The 16,883-nt window shown below is 68.0% G+C and overlaps 2 protein-coding genes across 2 annotated transcripts; one reads left to right on the top strand and one right to left on the bottom strand.

Annotated features, from left to right (window-relative positions):
* The first annotated feature begins 353 nt into the window (after positions 1-353).
* On the top strand, positions 354-5,776 carry UBALD2 (UBA like domain containing 2). The gene is made up of 3 exons (XM_040530541.1): positions 354-504; positions 1,648-1,710; positions 5,122-5,776. Exons 1-3 carry the CDS (start codon positions 385-387, stop codon positions 5,452-5,454), a joined length of 516 nt encoding a protein of 171 aa, XP_040386475.1. The 5' UTR covers positions 354-384; the 3' UTR covers positions 5,455-5,776.
* A 1,972-nt stretch (positions 5,777-7,748) lies between these two features.
* QRICH2 (glutamine rich 2) lies at positions 7,749-15,286 on the bottom strand. Its single transcript, XM_040530938.1, has 18 exons — positions 14,993-15,286; positions 14,701-14,847; positions 14,416-14,466; positions 13,303-14,278; positions 12,974-13,068; positions 12,813-12,886; positions 12,592-12,697; positions 12,226-12,456; positions 11,979-12,104; positions 11,808-11,882; positions 11,529-11,693; positions 11,221-11,342; positions 9,525-9,590; positions 9,152-9,253; positions 8,856-9,009; positions 8,576-8,660; positions 8,377-8,478; positions 7,749-8,122 (listed from the first exon to the last, which is right to left on the bottom strand). The coding sequence occupies exons 1-18, from the start codon at positions 15,284-15,286 to the stop codon at positions 7,935-7,937; spliced, it is 3,159 nt and encodes a 1,052-aa protein (XP_040386872.1). The 3' UTR covers positions 7,749-7,934.
* Positions 15,287-16,883: the final 1,597 nt, after the last annotated feature.

Raw genomic sequence — 16,883 nt, 5'->3', positions numbered from 1 at the left:
CGGCCCGCTCCTCCCCCCCCCCTCCCCCCTCCCTCCTCCCCGCGGGGAGGGGGGGGGAGGGGGAGGACCCCTCGGACCAATAGCAGAGCCGCCCGCGGCCAAAACACAAGGAGCCGGCCAATGGGCGCGCGGGGGGGCGGGGCGAGGCGCCGGGGCAGCTGGAAGATTCGAAGCGCAGGGCCGGCGGGGCGGGCGGCGCGGCGGGGACCAATCAGCGCGGGGGGGAGGGGCGGGGCCTGGCTGCCCCCCTCGGGCCCCGCCCACTCCCCCCCTCCCCCCCCCCCCCCCCCCGGTGTCGGCGCGGCGCGGGGCGCGCTCGGGGCTCCCACGGCGGCGCTCGGCGGGGGCCCCCCCCCCCCGGCCCCCCCGGCCCCCCCCCCGGCCATGTCGGTGAACATGGAGGAGCTGCGGCACCAGGTGATGATCAACCAGTTCGTGCTGGCGGCCGGCTGCGCCGCCGACCAGGCCAAGCAGCTGCTGCAGGCGGCGCACTGGCAGTTCGAGGTACGAGGCGTGGGGGGGGGGGGACACCCGACCACCCCCCCCCCCCCGGATGTCACCCCCGGGAACCCCCCCTCCATAGATCCCCTCCATAGACACCCCCCCCCCCTCAAGTGGACCCCCTTCCTGTGGACCCGCCCCTTGTTGACCCCCCCCCCCCGTGTATCCCCCCAATGTGCCCCCCCCGTGGACCCCCCCCCCAATGTACCCTCCCCCAATGTACCCCCCGTTGATCCCCCCAGTGTACCCCCCCCGTGAACCTCCCCGTTGATTCCCCCCCGGTGCCCCCCCCGTTTACCCCATGTGTCCCCCTCCCGTGTATCCCCCCCCCGTGGACCCCCCCCCCGTATACCCCCAATGTGCCCCCCGTGAACCCCCCCCCCGTGATCTCCCCCCACATACCCCCCCAATATGCCTCCCCCCGTGGACCCCGTGTGCCCCCCCCCCCCCGTGGACCCCCCCATGTGCCCCCCCCATATCCCTCTCCCATGTATCCACCCGTGTCCCCCCCCATATCCCCCCCCCGTGTTCCCATCCATGGACCCCCCCCCCGAGTACCCCCCTGTAACCCCCCCGTGACCCCCCCATGGATCCCCCTATATATCCCCCCATACCCCACCATATCCCCCCCCCATAGACATTCCCCCCCCCATCTTCCCCATGTGCCCCCCCATTTCCCCACCACCATCCCCATACACCGGGGGGGGGGGGTCACAACACCCCCCCCCCCCCCCCCTCCATACAGCCAGGACAGGGCTTTGCTGGGGGGGGGGCACTGCCTTCCCCCCCCCCCTCCGTGGGGAGCAAGAACCGGCTGCGAGCCGCCCCGGCTCTATTTATACCGGCCCGTAACCGGATCTGCCGGCCGGGCCGCAGCCCGGGGGGGGGCAAAAAGGGGTGTAAAAGGGGGCGCAGCCCCCCCTTGTGTAAGGGGGGGGGGCATGGGAGGGGGGGAGCCGGCACCCGTGGGTGGGGGGGGATAGGGTGGGGGGCTCTGCATGGGGTGGGTTGGGGGGGGATTTGGGGTGGGTGCGGGGGGGATTGGGGTCCCATGGGGGGGGGGGGGGGAATTAAGGGCGGGGGGGTCCACGGCCCCCTTTGTGCACGGGGCTAACGCCGGGCCCCGTGTGTCCCCCCCCCCCGCAGACCGCCCTGAGCGCCTTCTTCCAGGAGACCAACATTCCCAACAGCCACCACCACCACCAGATGGTAAGGCCGGGCCCCCCCCCGCCCCGTTACCCCCCCCCGTTACCCCCCAGACCCCCCCCCCCACCGGCCCGGTCCCCCCCCCCCCCCCGCCATATTGCTGCCCGCCCGCAGCCCCAACGTAAACCCGAGCTAAGATGTCTGCCAGGAAACGGCAGGGCCGCGCCAGCACCGCGGGGCCGGGGGGGGCCCGGGGGGGGGCCCAGCCTCGCCCTGACCTTGCCCGAGGGCACGGCCCCTCATGGGGGGCGGGGGGGGGGGGGGCGTGAGGAAGTCCCGCGTCGTCCCCCCCCAGCCGTGCTTTGGGGGGGGGGGGGGGTGGTTTGGGGGGTTTTGTTTTTTTTTTTTTCCGCTCCTTTTCCTGTTGAGGACACGAGCCGGGTGCGGGGGAAGGAGCAGGTCCGGGCTAAGCCCGTTTATTTTTTATTTAATTTATTTTTTCATTTATTTTTATTTTTTTATTTTTTTTATTTTTTCCCCTTTTCTGGTGCTGTCAGGGGGGCCGGCAGCAAACGGGGGAAGCAGCGTAGCCAGGCTGGTGCCTGCCGGGCCACTGTCCCCCCCCCAACCCTTTTATTCCCCCCCCCAGCCCTTTTATTCCCCCCCCAACCCTTTTATTCCCCCCCACCTCCCCATACAAATTTCCTCCCACCTTCAGGCCCGGGGGGGGGTCCCCCCAAAACCCCCCTGGGAGCACCCCAGGAGCAGAGCCCGGCCCCGGTGGCTCCTCTCGGGGCGGGGGGGGATTTGGGTTTTGTCTCCTTCCGGGGCTGGAGCTTGTGGGGGGGGTGTCCCCCCCCCGCTGCCTTCGGGGTGCAGAGAGGTTTCCCCCGCGCCCGAGCCCGGCTCAAAGGGGCGCTTCGGAGAGCTGGCGAGATGCTCCAAAAGTCCCTAAAAAGCCCCCAAAATCAGCTGGGGAGGGGAAGGGAGACGAGCCGGGAGCTGCGGGGCTGCTTCAGGCCTGGAAATGCTCAAAAAAAAAAAAAAAAATAATAATAAAAACCCGGCCCCACGCCCAGCAGGGCGATCCCTCCCCATCGCCGCAGGAAGCTCGACGCAAAGCGAGGAAACGCCTCCGGGGGGGGGGTCCCCGGCCCTGCACAAGCCCGGGGGGGGGGGGACGACAGGGCTGTGTCCCATCCCCCCCAGGATTTCCTGGCCCCCTCCCCAGCCCCGCTGTGTTTTGGGACGACCCAGCACAGGCACATGGGGTGGCTGCGGCACAGCTCCACGTGGGGACAAGCGGCGTCAGCCCCCCCCCCGCATACACGGCTCGAAACGCCCTGCGCTGGGTGGGTCGGGGGCCACGGCGAGGGACACCCCAAAATCCCCTCCCAAATCCCTCCTGGCACCGGGAAGCTCCTGGCCATGGTGTGGCACCGACCCTGCGACGGCCGGCAGCCAGCGGCTCCCTGAAAAAAAAAAACGTCTCGGAGGAGGGAGGCGATGATCACACGGCTGCTTTTAGATTTTTTTTTTTTTTTTTTACGTGAATCCTGCGCATCTCACCCCAAAAAGGCCGAGCTGCGTCCCGCCTCCAGCACCCGACCTCGGGCCGGAGCTGCTGTTTGCGCGCGGTTGTGTTTTGGGGTGTGTTTTTTTTTGTTTTGGTTTGTTTTTTTAAAGGAGCCTCTTGAAGTTAACAGAGCGATTTTTTGGATCGAGCATCTTTTCGGATACTGCCAAATATAGGCTTTTTTTTTTTTAAAAATAAGGGAAAAAAAAGGCTGGCTTGCCGTCGCTTCGAGGTGAGCTCTGGGATGAGTCCCTGCCTGCGCAGAGGGACCTGCTCGGGGACGGGAGCGCGTCCCGGTGCTTATCTCGCCCCTCGGTTGGCTCCGAGCGGGCTGGGGCTGGAAAACAAACAAAACAAAAAAAAAAAAACACCAAATCCCACACGCTGCGTCTGCCCGGGGCAAAGGTCCGGCTGGCCCTGCTGGTATTTTGGGGTGCAGCTCCGTGACCCCAAAAAGGGGCGAAGGCGAGCACACCAGGGAGGCACGGGGCGAGGAGCCGCTCCCCACGGGGCACCACGGAGCCACCCGCGGGTCTTTCGGCCCCGCAGCAGGTCCAGGGCAGGCGGAGGGACGCGGAGCAGCACTCCTGGCTCACGAGGGTCTTCCCCATCCCGAAATCCTGAAAAAGCTGCGGCACGGACCCCACCACCACCATCCCGTCACACAGACCCTCCCGGCACCGAGCGCCGCATCGCCCCCGGGGCAGGGACTCGGGGTGGATTCAGCCCAGCGGGGCGAAACCCTGCGCACGTTCCCCGTCCACGCGTGGCCACGCAGAAGCTTTGGCTCAGAGCATCCAGCAGGAAGAGAACGCGCCCTAAAACCGTTCCTCTCGGACAGCCTGGTGGATCAACTCCAACATCAATTCCCGGCCCACGGCACGGAAAGGAGAAAGGGGAAGGGGCTTCAGGACGGACACCCCGACAACAGCTCCCTTTCGCACACCCCTGTTCACTCGTTAATTGTGCCCCCACCTGGGGCGCGCTCGCTTTTCGTGGTTGCGGAAGGCTCGGGGCTTCGGGACAAGCAGGAGAAAACCTCTGGGGGCCGTCCCCGTCCCACCGGGAGCCCCGCACCCCGCTCGTCCCATCCCATCCAGCCCCCAGCCCCTTCCAGGGGCAGAAGCCCGACGGGCAGCGGGGGCAGCAGCAACTTTTGTCACCGGTTTTGCGGAGTAACTTGGGGGAAAACGTCCAGAAGGATTTAATGAATAATGCAGCTCGACCTGGGTGCCACCGGGATGGCGCCGGCACGGAGGGATGCCGGACGCTGCCCTCATCCCGCTCCTCCCTCGCTGCCCGCTGAGGGTTTGGGGCAGGATGGGGGCACCGAGGCAGAGCCCGCCCCCCGGCCCCGTGCTGGTGTCCCGGTGTCGGGAGCAGCTCCGGGAGCAGGAAACCCCAGGTCCTGTGCAAACAGCACGAGCGGAACGAAATCCCTGGGGATTTCAGGAGGAAAGCCCACGGATGGGCTGGGAACACCCAGGGGGTGCAGCGCTCACCCCACGTCTTGGGGGGGGACTCATCCAGACCCCACCAGCACAGCGCTGGGGACCCCGATGGCGACCAGACCCCGGGCTCTGCGCGTCCCCTGGGGGCCAGATCCTGGGGGGGGTCCCCGTTAAGCAGTTTGGCAGACGGTGGTGGGACCCCACAGCCAGGACCCGAAGTCACTTGTGGGGACCCTAAATGCCCTGTGGGAACCCTAAACGCCCCGTTGGGGATCCCAGATGCCCCATGGGGATGCTAAACGTTCCGTGGGGACACCAAACGTCCCACGGGGACCCTAAACACCCCGTTGGGGACCCTGGATGTCCTGTTGGGATGCTAAACGTCCCGTGGGGACCCTAAACACCCCGTTGGGGACCCTAAACGCCCTCTATCTCCTCTCCCCGCAGATGTGCACCCCGAGCAACACGCCGGCCACTCCGCCCAACTTCCCGGACGCCCTGGCCATGTTCTCCAAGCTGCGGACGTCGGAAAACCTGCAGAGCAGCAACAGCCCCATCCCCTCCATGGCCTGCTCCCCCCCGGGCAGCTTCAGCCCCTTCTGGGCCTCGTCGCCCCCCAGCCAGCAGCCCGCCTGGCTGCCCCCCTCGTCGCCCACCGCCCACGGGCTCCACCACCACCACCACCACCACCTGCACCCCCCGCAGCCCGCCTGGCCCCCCGCCCCGCCGCCCGCCGCCCCCCCCCACAAAGCCGTGGCCACCATGGACGGGCAGAGATAAGGCTGGGGCTGCTGGGGGGGGGGGGGGGGGGGGGGGGGGGGTGGTTTTTTTGGGGGGGGGGGGGGGGGGGGGGGGGGGGGGGCAGACCCGGGCCAGGGCGTTCGGAGCGGGGGCTTCCTGAGAAACGCACTGGAATCCTTTTCTAGGTTTTATTAAATTTTTTTTTTTGGGGGGGGGGGGGGGGGACACGCTGCCGGGAAGGCCGCCAAGAGGCCCCGAGAGCCTCTTTCACGAGTCGCCAGCTGGTTTTTTTTCTCCCCCCCCCCATTTTTTTTTTTTAAATATATAACTATAATATATAAATATATCTAATGTATATAAATTGAGAAAGAACGAGCAAGCAGACATGGAGGGCATTGCCCCCCCCCCCCCCCCCCCGGCAACACAGGAAAGGTAGGGGGGAGGAAATCCAAATAAAAAGGGATGGAGAGGTGGTGGATGGACCCCCCCGTGCCCCCCCAGCCCTGAGGAAGCCCTGGGTGCTCGTTGCTGCGCTGAAAGCTCTGGCTTCTGAAATTCAGCCTGGCTTCTTGCACAGAACCCCCCCCCCCTCACACCCCCACGTACCCCAGCCCCCCCTTGGGGAAGGGGGGGGGGGGGGCTGTGATTTAACAAAGTGATGCCCCCCCCCCCCCCCCCAGATCCCCGCGACCGCCGCTCACGGGCCCTTCTCGGGGTTTGGGGGGAGCTGTGGAGGGGTGGTGGTTATTTTTTTTTTTTTTTTTTTTAGTTTTCAAATCAAATCTTGCTTAAAAAAAAAAAAGACAAAAAGAAAAAAAAAAAGGAAAACAGGTTGAAGGTTTTTTATTAATTTAAAAATAATAAAAAAAAAATCACTTTTTTAACACCAGCTGTCCCTGACTTTTCTCTGTGCTAGGAACCGAGGGTGATACCTGGGGACTCGGGGACACCCGTGGGACCTGATCCCTGAGAGATCTCCCGGGGACCTCCCGGCCCCGCCGGGGCACCATGGTGCCACCAGGCCCACCAGGATCGATGCCATCGGGAGCCAGCACGCGTCCCTGTGACCGCTGTCCCCAAAAACTGGGGATCGGAGCTGGCACCGCTTGTTTTTCCCGCTGTTCCCAGCGGTTTTAGGCAAATCCCACACTTAGGATGGGGTTTCCCAAGCATCCCCCTCCTGCACCCAGCCAGACCCCTGCCGGCACCCCAAGGTCTCTTTGCGGACCCCATGGGGACAGCCCGGTCCCCCCCCCCCCCCCAGCACCAAAGGGTCCCGACACCGGGTGGCACGGTGACACGGGCAGCGCCAGGCTGGGGTGACAGCCCCAGCCCCCTACAGCCCCCATCCCAAACCTGGTGAGCATTTGGGGTATTGTAATTAAATCCCACTGCAGTTAAAACACAGCACCCATCGGCACGCCGCAGCCCCCAACAAACAAGTGGGGGACACCCCCCCCCCTCCCCAAAAAAAAACAGGTCCAGGGACACCAGCAAGGGCTGGGGCACGCAGCCCTGATCCTATAGGGGCACACCAGCTGGGGATGGGCCCCCCCAAAGGCAAGAAAGGAAACAAACAAACAAAAAAAAGCCCCCATCGGCGCCACTCACCCGCTCCAGAGCTGGCAGCACCCACGGCTAAAGGAGGGGCCCACCCCTGGGTGCTGGGGTTTATGGGGGAACTGGGAGGCGCAGCTGGGTCCCATTGTGGGGGGGGGGGCTCAGCCCGCTGCAGCTGGGGGGGACGAGTCTGGAGCCCTGCAGGGCCCGTCCCAGCTGGGCCTCGTCCCACAAACGGGATTAGGCTCAGGGCTGCCCTTAGCTCGCTGCTTTTCTCTGGGTTTTCCCCGTTTTTGCCCCGGAGGTGGCACAGGGGGACCCCGGACCTGTGGGTCTGGCCCCTCTCTGCCCGCAGCGTTCGGGGATTTTGGTGCCGTTCCCATAACCTGCGACGGCAGCAAGGGATGGGGCTGGTGCCACCCCGAGCACAAAAACGCAGCCGATGGAGGGGCGGTGATGGGGGAACGTGTAGGGGGTGCTGGGGCTGCCAGGAGGGTTGTAGGTGGGGGTGTAGGGGTGTAAGGAGGCACGGATGTAGGGAAATATGGATGTAAGGAGGTGTGGAGGAAAGGATGTATGGACATGGGATGTAAGGAGGTAGGGACGTAGGGATATAAGGAACTATGGATGTAAGGATGTAGGGCTGTAAGGAGGTGTGGATGTAGGGATGGGATGGACGTAAGGATGTGAGGACATAAGGACGTAGGGCTGTAAGGATGTAGGGATGAAAGGAAGTATAGATGAAAGGATGTAGGGATGTAAGGAGGTAGGGATGCAGGAAAGTATGGATGTAGGGATGTAAGGAGGCATGGTTTGTAGGGATGTAAGGAGCTGTGGATACAGGGACATAAGGATGGAGGCAGCCCTGCAGCAGGGAACAAGACCCCCAGGAGCCCGGAGGACGGCTGCTGACGGCCAAACCAACCCCGGCCGTGCAGCCGCTGCCCATCCACCGCCCTTTATTGCTCCTGGCCGGCCCCCCCACGTGGTGCCCAGGGGGGGCTCTCAGCTGGGCCCCCCCGGCCCCTCTCCGCTGCCGGGGTCTCTCTGCCATCCTGCGGCGCCCATGGGGGCGAGGGGAGCCCCGGTCCCTGGGGGATGCGGCCGTAGGGCGATGCCGTCCGGAGCTCCTGGGGCCTGGGGGTGCCTGGGGGGGAGGTCCAGGGGTTAATTCGCCCCGGGGTGGGGGGCACGGGGGGGCTCCGGCTTTGGGGATCGTGGCCGGGCACTGCCGGAGGTGCTCGGGGATGGGGTGCAGGAGCCCAGCCTCACCCCCCACTCCAGCCCCCAATCCCCGTCCCACCCTGCCCAGGCTGGGGGCGCAGACCTCCCCCCTGCCCCGACCCCCCGGGGGACATCTCGGTGCCCTCCCCACCCCAAAGCCCCCTGGGGGGGCCGTACCCGGCCGGCTGAGCAAGGACATGGCGCTGTGGGGCCGTGAGGGCAGGAGGTCCTGGGTGCCACGCTGCCCTGGGGACAGCTGGGGCTTGTCCCCCCGCGAGCCTGGAGGAGAGACCGGAGAGGACGTGGGTTGGGGTCCCCCATCCATGTCCTACGTGTGGGGAGGGGGCTACCCACACCCCGACCCCCCCGCCCGTACCGTCCTTCCCCACGAGGGCAGGCAGCCGTGCGTCCCGCCGGCCCTTGTAGATGTGCCCGTCCTGGCCCAGCAGCTCCACCTCGTCCTGCTGGGGAAGGAACCGGGGAGCGGTGCCAGCGCTGACCCCGGAGCCCAGCCTGGGACCCCCCAGCCCCACGGGGACCCCGCTTCGAGCACCCCAATGCCAACCCAGCACCCACCACCACCACCCCTGGGGAAACCGAGGCACGCCGCTCAGCATCCCCTCCCCGAGCTGCCCAGCCCCGGGCCGGATCCTTACCTTCACGGGGAGCCCGGCGTGGGGCTGGAGGTGCCCGGGGGCGCAGGGCGGGAGGTGCTGGAGGCGGGGGCAGCGCTGCAGAGGGGGGGTGCGGGTGTGCTGCCCCCCGCAGCGCCGCGGCACCCGCAGGTACCCGCACCCGGCCCCACACTCCCTGCGGGGTGGATGCAGGTGGGTGCTCAGGGGGGGGGTCCGTCCCTCTCCGGCCACCCCAGCGGCTGCTGGGGAAGGGGACGGGGCACGGCTGGCGGCCGGGGACGTGTCCCTCGTCCCCGATGTCCCCAAGTCCCCCCTACCCGCGGCCGTGCTGCCGTAGGTGCTCCGGCTCGAAGACGGCGTGGGGACACGCGGAGAGGCGCGAGGGCAGCGGCGGCATGGGCGGGATGGTCACGATGTGCCTGGGGAGGGCGGGGCGGTGGGGGGGAGGCACGGGGGGGGCAATGAGACACCCTGCCCCGAGACATGCACCCCGTGTCCCCAGGGCGCTCACCGGTGGCCCCGGGGGATCCCCTGCTGCCAGCTCCGAGCTGGGCAGGGCTGCGGGGGGACTGGTGGGACTGGGACCCCAACAGGCAGCACCCACCGAAACCCACGGCACCCACCAAAGCCCTCAGCACCCACCGAAGCCCAGGGCACCCATGAAGCAGCCGAGCCCCCGCGGGTACTCACGGGCCAGGCACCGCCATGCGCAGGGGCCGGTCGCAGGACACGCAGTGGAAATGGGCCAGGAGCTGCCTGCGGAGGGAAGGGCTCGGTGAGAGCGGGTGGCACCAGCGGGACAGGTGGGGAATGGGGCAGGGGGGTGTTCTCCTTGGGGGTCCCGCTGGGAACAGGCTCCGGGGAACCCGCAGGAAGCGTCCCCGCTGCGGGAACGGCTCCTGAGGGCGCCCAGTCCCTTGGGAACTGGGGGATGCTGGGGGTGGCACGGAAAAAACGTGGGATTTGCTGCGCCCGGGGAACTGGGACGGGGGAATCCTCAGCTGGTGTAAGCACGGCTCCAGCACGGGACTTGCACCCTGTGGGTAATTCCTTTCCCCTCCCTCTTGCAGCACCTCACGTTTGAGGATGGAGCATCCCGTCCCCTGCCTTCAGCATCCCAGCACCGTTGCTGGGGGCAAGGAAGCCGCTGGGTGCTCAGCACCATTCTCCTGTGGCACCCTCAGCCTGGCTCCCATCCTGCACCTAACGCACCTGCTAAGGGGGCTGGGGGCTAACGGGGACAGGCACGTGGGTGCAGGGTGGTGTTCGCTGCCCCTGCATTCCGCACAGCCACCTCCCCTGCTCCTAGGGGCGCGCAACAGCTTCTGCCACCAGTGAAACCAGTGGAGGGGTGCTGGGCTGGCTGGCGGCGAGCAGGACCCCCCAGTTCCCAGTTCGGGGGGAGGACACGGCCTCTGCCACGGTTTTGGCTGCTGCCGGCCCCACGCCGCCCGCCCGGGGCTAAATCCCTGCCCCGACCCCCTCGGGGCACGCACGGGCCCTGCGTGGGCGGCCGGATCCTGCCTGCTCTTACCCAACCCCACGCCCCAGGGGGCTCAGCAGGCTCGGCCGGTTCACGGCACCCCCTGCCCCACGGCACCACCAGGGCAAAAACAGGCAGAAAAAGCCCAAAATCTCCAATCCCCCTTTCCCAACCCGACTGCACCGTGCAGCCCCCGTCCGGCTGCAGCCCCCAGGCTCCCTCCCTCGAGGGCACTTTGCCACGGCTTCACTCCCAACTTTTCGGGCTGGGATTTTTCACAACGGCCCCACAGGTGTTCCCCATGGCGGGCAGAGACGCTCGCCCACGCCTGCCACCCAAGCCGGCCCACACACCCGTTTCGTCACTTCGTTAGCACTAATTACAGCCCTGCACACGGCCGGGGGGGGGGGGGGGGGGGGCACGTCGGGGCCAAGCTGCGTGCCTCGGGGCATCACATCCCTGCCCGGGGGGCGAGCTGCCTCCCCACACCCTCACCCCCAAAAAAACCCTTCGTGCCCATGCCGCAGCTTTAGTGGGGGAGCACTTCACCCCCCAGGGGCACCCCGTGGTGCCGTAGGGTAGCAGGGAGCTGATTTAATGCCCTTGCTGCCACCGGCACCTGTTGGGCACCGCTGGTCAGGGAGGAGAAGGATGCTCTTATTTTAGGATCCTTATTGCATGGGAAAGGGGCGCTGGGTGGAACAAACCCCCGGGACACGGTCCTGGGCACGGGGGAAGGATGTGCGAGCACAGCTGAGCTTGCTTTGATCTGGTGAGTTGAGGGCTGGGGAGCAGCGAGCCCGCAGGGATCGCGCTGCAGCGTGGCCGCCGCAGGGCTGGGGGAGCTGGAGGGACCGGGGCAGAGTGTCCCCAGCTGTCCCCAGCTGTCCCCAAGGCACTCACTTCCTAATCCCAGCCGCATCGTCGGCCTCTGCCTGCGGCGCCCGCTCCTCGAGCTGCCTCAGGATGCTCCTGCAGCGCTCCTCCAGCTGCTGCCGCAGCGGCGCCAGCTCCAGGCGGTCCAGCTGCGGGTGGCACAGACCCTCAGCGAGCTGGCACTGGTGGCACAGCGCTTGGGCCACCGGGGCCACCGAGGGATGGGGAAAGCCTGGAGGGGCCGCCCAGCTCAGCTGGGTGCTCTCGGCATGGAGCAGGGGGTGGAAAGCCCCGAGGGTGCCCGCTTTGCGCGGCGGGGACGAGCCAGCCTGTACCTTGGAGCCCAGCTCCTCGACGAGCTTCTGCTGGATGCGGTGCCAGCCCTGCTCCTGCCCCGTCACCTTGCTCAGCGTGTCCTCGATCGTTTTATTCAGCTGCTCCACGGCCGCGTCAAACTGGGCGCAGCTCACCTTGCCGGCCAGGGCGGCTCTGTCTGCCTTCTGGGAACGGGGACGGGGAGCAGGGACGGGGAGAGGTGGCACCGGGGGACCCCAACCCGGCCCCCTCCTGGCAGGGCTGGCCCTGCAAAACGCCGGGACCCCTCGACACCTTACCACTTCGATTTCCAGCACCAGCTCCTCCTTGTCCGCCTTCTCCTTCTGCAGCCTCTCCAGGGACTGGAACAGAGCCTTGGAAACCAGAAGGCGCCCGGTGAGCGGTGCCAGGACCTCGGCAGGCAGCGGGACCTCGCCGTCCCCAGCCCTGGGGATCCTTAAGCCACCCACCTCAATGTCCTTCTGCTTCTGGTGATGGTCATCCACCAGGTTCCCCGTGACGGAGCCGAGCTTCTCGCAGTCCCCCTGCACTTGCAGGATGGAGGCCTGGATGCTCTTCAGCAGCTCCTCGTCCTCCTGCGAGGAGGAAGGCGACGGCACGGCGCTGAGCAGGGATCCGACCCGGGTTCGGGGATCAGCCCCGGCGGCCACAACATTTACGTCATTTCTTGACCCCCCAACGCCGACATCTCCGTACCCATCTCCTCCCGGGGAGGTGCCGGGTCGCCTTGCCCATGGCCTGCCGCGCCAGGACGGAGTCCACCAGCTCCTGGAGCTGCTCGTAGCGCCGCAGCAGCTGCCCGAGCTGCGCCCTGACGTCGGTGCTGCAGACGGGGCACTCGGCCGGCACCGGCTCCGTGCCGCCAGGGCTGCTGGCGGGGAACGTGTCCGGCCCCGCGCCACCCAGCAGCGACCTCAGCTCGTCCAGCTTGAAATGGGCAGAGGGAATCGGCTCTCAGCTGGGGCCCCAAAGCCCCCCGGGAGGTGCGGTGGCCCCAGCCGGCCAGGGGACAGCTGGGGGGACGTGGCACCGAGAGGTCCCCCCTGTCTCCCGGCTCCCCACCTGCTCCTGCAGGTTCCCGGCCGTGGTGGCCACCAGCTGCTCCAGCGTGGCCTTGGCCGCATCCTGCTGCTCCCTCAGCTCCGTCCTCAGCTCCTGCAGCAGGGCCCTGGGCAGCGAGAGGGGGCGCGGGCAGGCTCGGCCGCTAAGAGCGGGGGTCCCTCACCCCCAAACCAAGCGGCTCCCAGCCCCCCGGGGTGGCAGCCCCTCTCCCATCCCCTTACCCCAGGCTGCCGCCAGATTTCCCCTCGGCTCCAGCCAGCCCCAGCTCTCCGAGGGCGTCCTGCAGCTGCTTGATCTGGGGCGGTGGTGGCACATCAGGGCACGGCCCCCGCGCAGGGGACCTTCGGTGTCCCCTCCGTGCCCAGCCCTGCCACCCGCTCACCTTCTCCCCCTGGCCGTGCAGGTCGCTGGCCAGGCCCTGCAGGGAGGACGCGCGGCCCCGGAGGTCGGCCAGCAGGGTGGCGATGCTCTCCTGGTCTGCAGGGACGCGGCCCACAGGGGACACCCGCCGTCAGGGGCTGGGCTCCAGGCACGATTAAACCCCAGCCCCAGGTGCTCCCACGCCACCCGCTCCCCCACCGCCTCCCCAGTTCATCCCAGTGGTCCCAGCGAACCCAGAGCCTGCCCCGAGCCGTCAGGCTCCCAACCCCGCGGCACCCCAGGGTGCTCCCCACCACATTCAGAGCCCGTGGCCCCCCTCCAGGCACCCACCTCCCTCCGGGAAGAGCAGACGCAGCTCCTCCAGCTCGGCGCGGTCCGACTTGGTGGCCTCCAGCCGGGCCACCTGCCCCTGCAGGGTGGCACAGAGGCGGCCGAGCTCGGCGACCCGCTGCAGGGCCTCCGCCAGCCCCGCGGCGCTGGAGCCCGGCACGGGGCACTTGGAGCCGGCGGCGGTGTCGGGGGACATTTGGGGTCCCTGGGCGGTGGGCGAGAGGGGCTGGGCAGCCGGGTGGAGCTGTGCTTCGGGGCGTGCGGCATCCGCCCGTGTCCCCCGAGCACCCGGGGTGGCTTCAGTGCCAGGGAGGCCGGGTGCTGTGCTGGGGGGGCTCGGCTGGACCCCTCCTCCGCCTCCTCCTCCTCCTCGGGACCAGGGAGGTGCTGGCTGTGTCCCCGCGGTGGTGGTCGGGGCACTGGGGGACCCAGTCCGCATCCCCGTGGTGGTGGCCAGGGTGCTGGGGGACCCCGGCTGTGTCCCCAGGGTGGTGGCTGGGGCTCCAGGGGACCCTGGCTGTGTCCCTGGGGTGGTGCCGTGGGTGCCAGGGGACTCCAGGCCGGTGACGTGGGTGCCAGGGGACCCAGGCTGTGCCCCCAGGGTGGTGATTTGGGTGCCAGGGGATCCGGGCTGTGCTCCCGGGGTGGAGGTCTGGGTGCCGGGGGACCCTGGCTGTGTCCCCAGCACGGCAGCCTGAGTGCCAGGGACCCCCGGCTGCGTCCCCGGGGCGGTGGCACCAGCACCAGCCGTCCCCGTGCGATCGGGGGCAGCGCCTGCCCGCCTCTCGGGGGTCGCTGGTGCTCTCCGCGTCCCTGCTCGCGTCCCCGGGGAGCGGGGCCGTGTCCCCGGTGTCCCCTTGCCGGTCCTGGGCGCAGGCTGCGTCCCCCGCGGGGTCCCCCCATGCTCGGTGCCCTCCTCGCCCGACTCGGGGGACTCGGAGGACTCGGAGGCTGCAGACCGGCTCCCGGCAGCCTCCTGGGGAGCAGAAATTGATGGAAACAAATTTATGGGGCCGTGCAATGGGAACCGGGGAAACCATTGAGCTCGCGTGGTGTAAAACACCCGGCTCTGTCCCCAGGAGCACCCCTGCTCCCACGGGACCGCGGACGTACCCCGTCGCTCTCCGGGCTCGCCCCGCTGCGGGGTCCCCGCTGCTCGCCTGCCTGCAGGGAGAGAGGGTGGGGGGTCAGGGCCGGGGGGCACGGGGCGGGGATTTAATGGGGACACCCGCAAATTGACTTCTTCATCCCCCCTCCTTGCCACCACCCCCGTTTCCTTTTATTTTTACGTCTGTTTAATTAAAAAAAACAAAACAACACGCGTGAGCATCACTTCGGCCAACGCAAGCACCGGTGAGCGGTGCCCCTGGTGCTGAGCTCGGGGTGCAGGTACAGCACCAGGGACACGAGGGCCCTGTCCCCGTCCCGGGGGCAGCTCACCAGGCCCAGCAGCTCCTTGATCCCGCGGATGTCCTCGGCCATGCGGGACTGCGCCGCCTTCACCCCGCTGATGGCCTCGAGGAGGTCCCGGGGGACGGACGGGGCCTGGAAGGGACCCGGGGGGAGACCCCATGAGGGCGGCACGGCCCCCGGGGAAGGGGCTGCGTGCTGGGGGGGGGGGCACCCAGGGGAACCCCAAAAAAAGCCCCCAAAACCAAACCCACAAACAGAACACCCCGCAAAACATCACCTCGGTGGAGTCGCCGTCCCGCGCTTCGCTCCTCTCCTGCCCCACATCGGGGGCTACGGAGCCCCCCGGGGTTCCCGGGGCCGGCTGGGGGGGCTGTCCCCCAGGGGGGCCCGGTGCCCGGTGTGGGGTCGGTGCGGGTTGTGGGGTCGGTGCGGGGAGGTGGTGCAGGCCCAGGTGCTGCAGCAGGGCCCGCAGCAGGCTGTGCAGCGCCGTGAAGTTGACGGCCCCCACCTCGGGCGTGCCGATGGCCGCGTCCAGCAGCTCGGCCAGGCTGAGCGGGGGCATCGCCGCCATGGCCTGCGGGGGGGGGGGGGGGGGGGGGGGGACGACACACGACACAGGGAGGGCTGGGGGGGGCCGCTGCCTTCCTCATCATCGTCATCATCATCGCCCCAGAGGGCGGGGGTGCAGGGTATGGGATGGGGGACAGGGATAGGGGAGGGGATTTGGGGGGTTATGGGGATTTGGGGGGGGGGGTATGGGGATTTGGGGGAAACCCTAACCCGTCCCCATACCCCACTTCCCTGCACCCCAAATCCCTGTACCCCTCTCCCCAAATCCCTGTACCCCTCCCCAAATCCCCATACCCCCCCATCCCCATACCCCACCCCCAAAATCCCTGTGCACCCCAAAACTTCCATTCCACCCTAATCCCCTGTACCCCCATCCCCTCCCCCCAAATCCCAGTAACCCTCCCCAAACCCCTTACCCCGTACCCTCCCCATCCCATGCACCACCCCCCAAATCCCCATACCCCCCCAGCCCCCAAAATCCCCATAACCTCCCCCAAATCCCCTTCCCTATCGCTGCCCCCATCCCATACCCTGCCCCCAAATCCCCATACCCCCCCCAAATCCCTGTAACCCCCATCCCCACACCCCCCATATCTCTACACACCCTAAAATCCCCATTACCCCCCAAATCCCCACTGCACACCCCAAAAATCCCCGTAACCCCCCCCAAATCCCCGTAACCCCCCCCAAATCCCCGTGGCCCCCCAAATGCCCGCACCCCCCCCAACTCCCTGTAAACCCCAACTCCCTGTACCCCCCCCAAATCCCCACACCTCCCCCAAATCCCCATGCCCCCCCACACCCCCACACTCCCTAAAATCCCCATTCCCCCCCCCAAATCCCCTTAACCCCCCCCCATCCTCCCCCGCCCCGCACCCCTCGAGCCGCCCCGCCGCCTCCAGCCGCGCTCCGCCCGGCTCCTTTGAGCCCGCCCCTTCCCCCACCTCATTGGCCGCCGCCCGCCCCTCCCCGCCGCCCATTGGCCGCGGCAGCTGTCCGCGTGGGCCCGCGTTTACTAGGGGCGCGGCGCGGCGTTCCCCGTCGCTAGGCAACGGCCCGGCCCCTCCCTCCCCGTCTGGCCACGCCCCTCGCGGCTTGTCTCCGCCCCCCGCTGCTTGGCCACGCCCCTCCCTGCCCCACTCGCCCTTTCCCCCCCCACAGCTGAAGCCCCGCAAGGGCACGGAGCTGGGAGGGCCTGGGGGGGGGGGCAGCTGCCCCTAAGGGCTTCGTACAGCTGGGCCCGTGCTGTGGGGCCCTGCCTCCTCCTGCCTGGACCCCAAACACCCCAAAACCGCCCCAAAACACCCCAAAACCGCCCCAAAACACCCCAAAACCGCCCCAAAACACCCCAAAACCAAGGGGTGAAGCCACTGAACCGCTTGGCGACGCGGCCTGCAGGGCCCCAGGGGTGGTCTCTGCCCCCGAGACAACCCTGGGCAGGGGGAGGAACGCGGCCACAGGGCGCTGCCCCCACCCGCGCGATCCCAAAACGATCCCGGAGCTCTGGGGGGTCCCCGAGGCACCACAGCCCCGGCCGTGTTCAGCCTCTGGCCCTGCCTCAGGTGGAGGAAGGGTGCTGCAACCCCCCGCCCAAGGCA

The sequence above is a fragment of the Cygnus olor genome, chromosome 18, assembly GCF_009769625.2.
Source record: "Cygnus olor isolate bCygOlo1 chromosome 18, bCygOlo1.pri.v2, whole genome shotgun sequence".
Classification (NCBI taxonomy): Eukaryota; Metazoa; Chordata; class Aves; order Anseriformes; family Anatidae; genus Cygnus; species Cygnus olor.
This window is presented reverse-complemented; position numbering and strand designations above follow the sequence as displayed.

Excerpts from the sequence above, each read along its gene's own strand:
- UBALD2 (XM_040530541.1), top strand. The coding sequence starts at position 385 with ATGTCGGTGAACATGGAGGAGCTGCGGCACCAGGTGATGATCAACCAG. Across the intron at positions 505-1,647 it reads CGGCGCACTGGCAGTTCGAG|ACCGCCCTGAGCGCCTTCTT; the intron begins GTACGAGGCGTG and ends CCCCCCCCGCAG. Across the intron at positions 1,711-5,121 it reads GCCACCACCACCACCAGATG|ATGTGCACCCCGAGCAACAC; the intron begins GTAAGGCCGGGC and ends CTCTCCCCGCAG.
- QRICH2 (XM_040530938.1), bottom strand. The coding sequence starts at position 15,286 with ATGGCGGCGATGCCCCCGCTCAGCCTGGCCGAGCTGCTGGACGCGGCC. Across the intron at positions 11,883-11,978 it reads AGAAGCAGAAGGACATTGAG|GCTCTGTTCCAGTCCCTGGA; the intron begins GTGGGTGGCTTA and ends CTGGTTTCCAAG. Across the intron at positions 11,343-11,528 it reads TCGAGGAGCTGGGCTCCAAG|CTGGACCGCCTGGAGCTGGC; the intron begins GTACAGGCTGGC and ends TGCCACCCGCAG.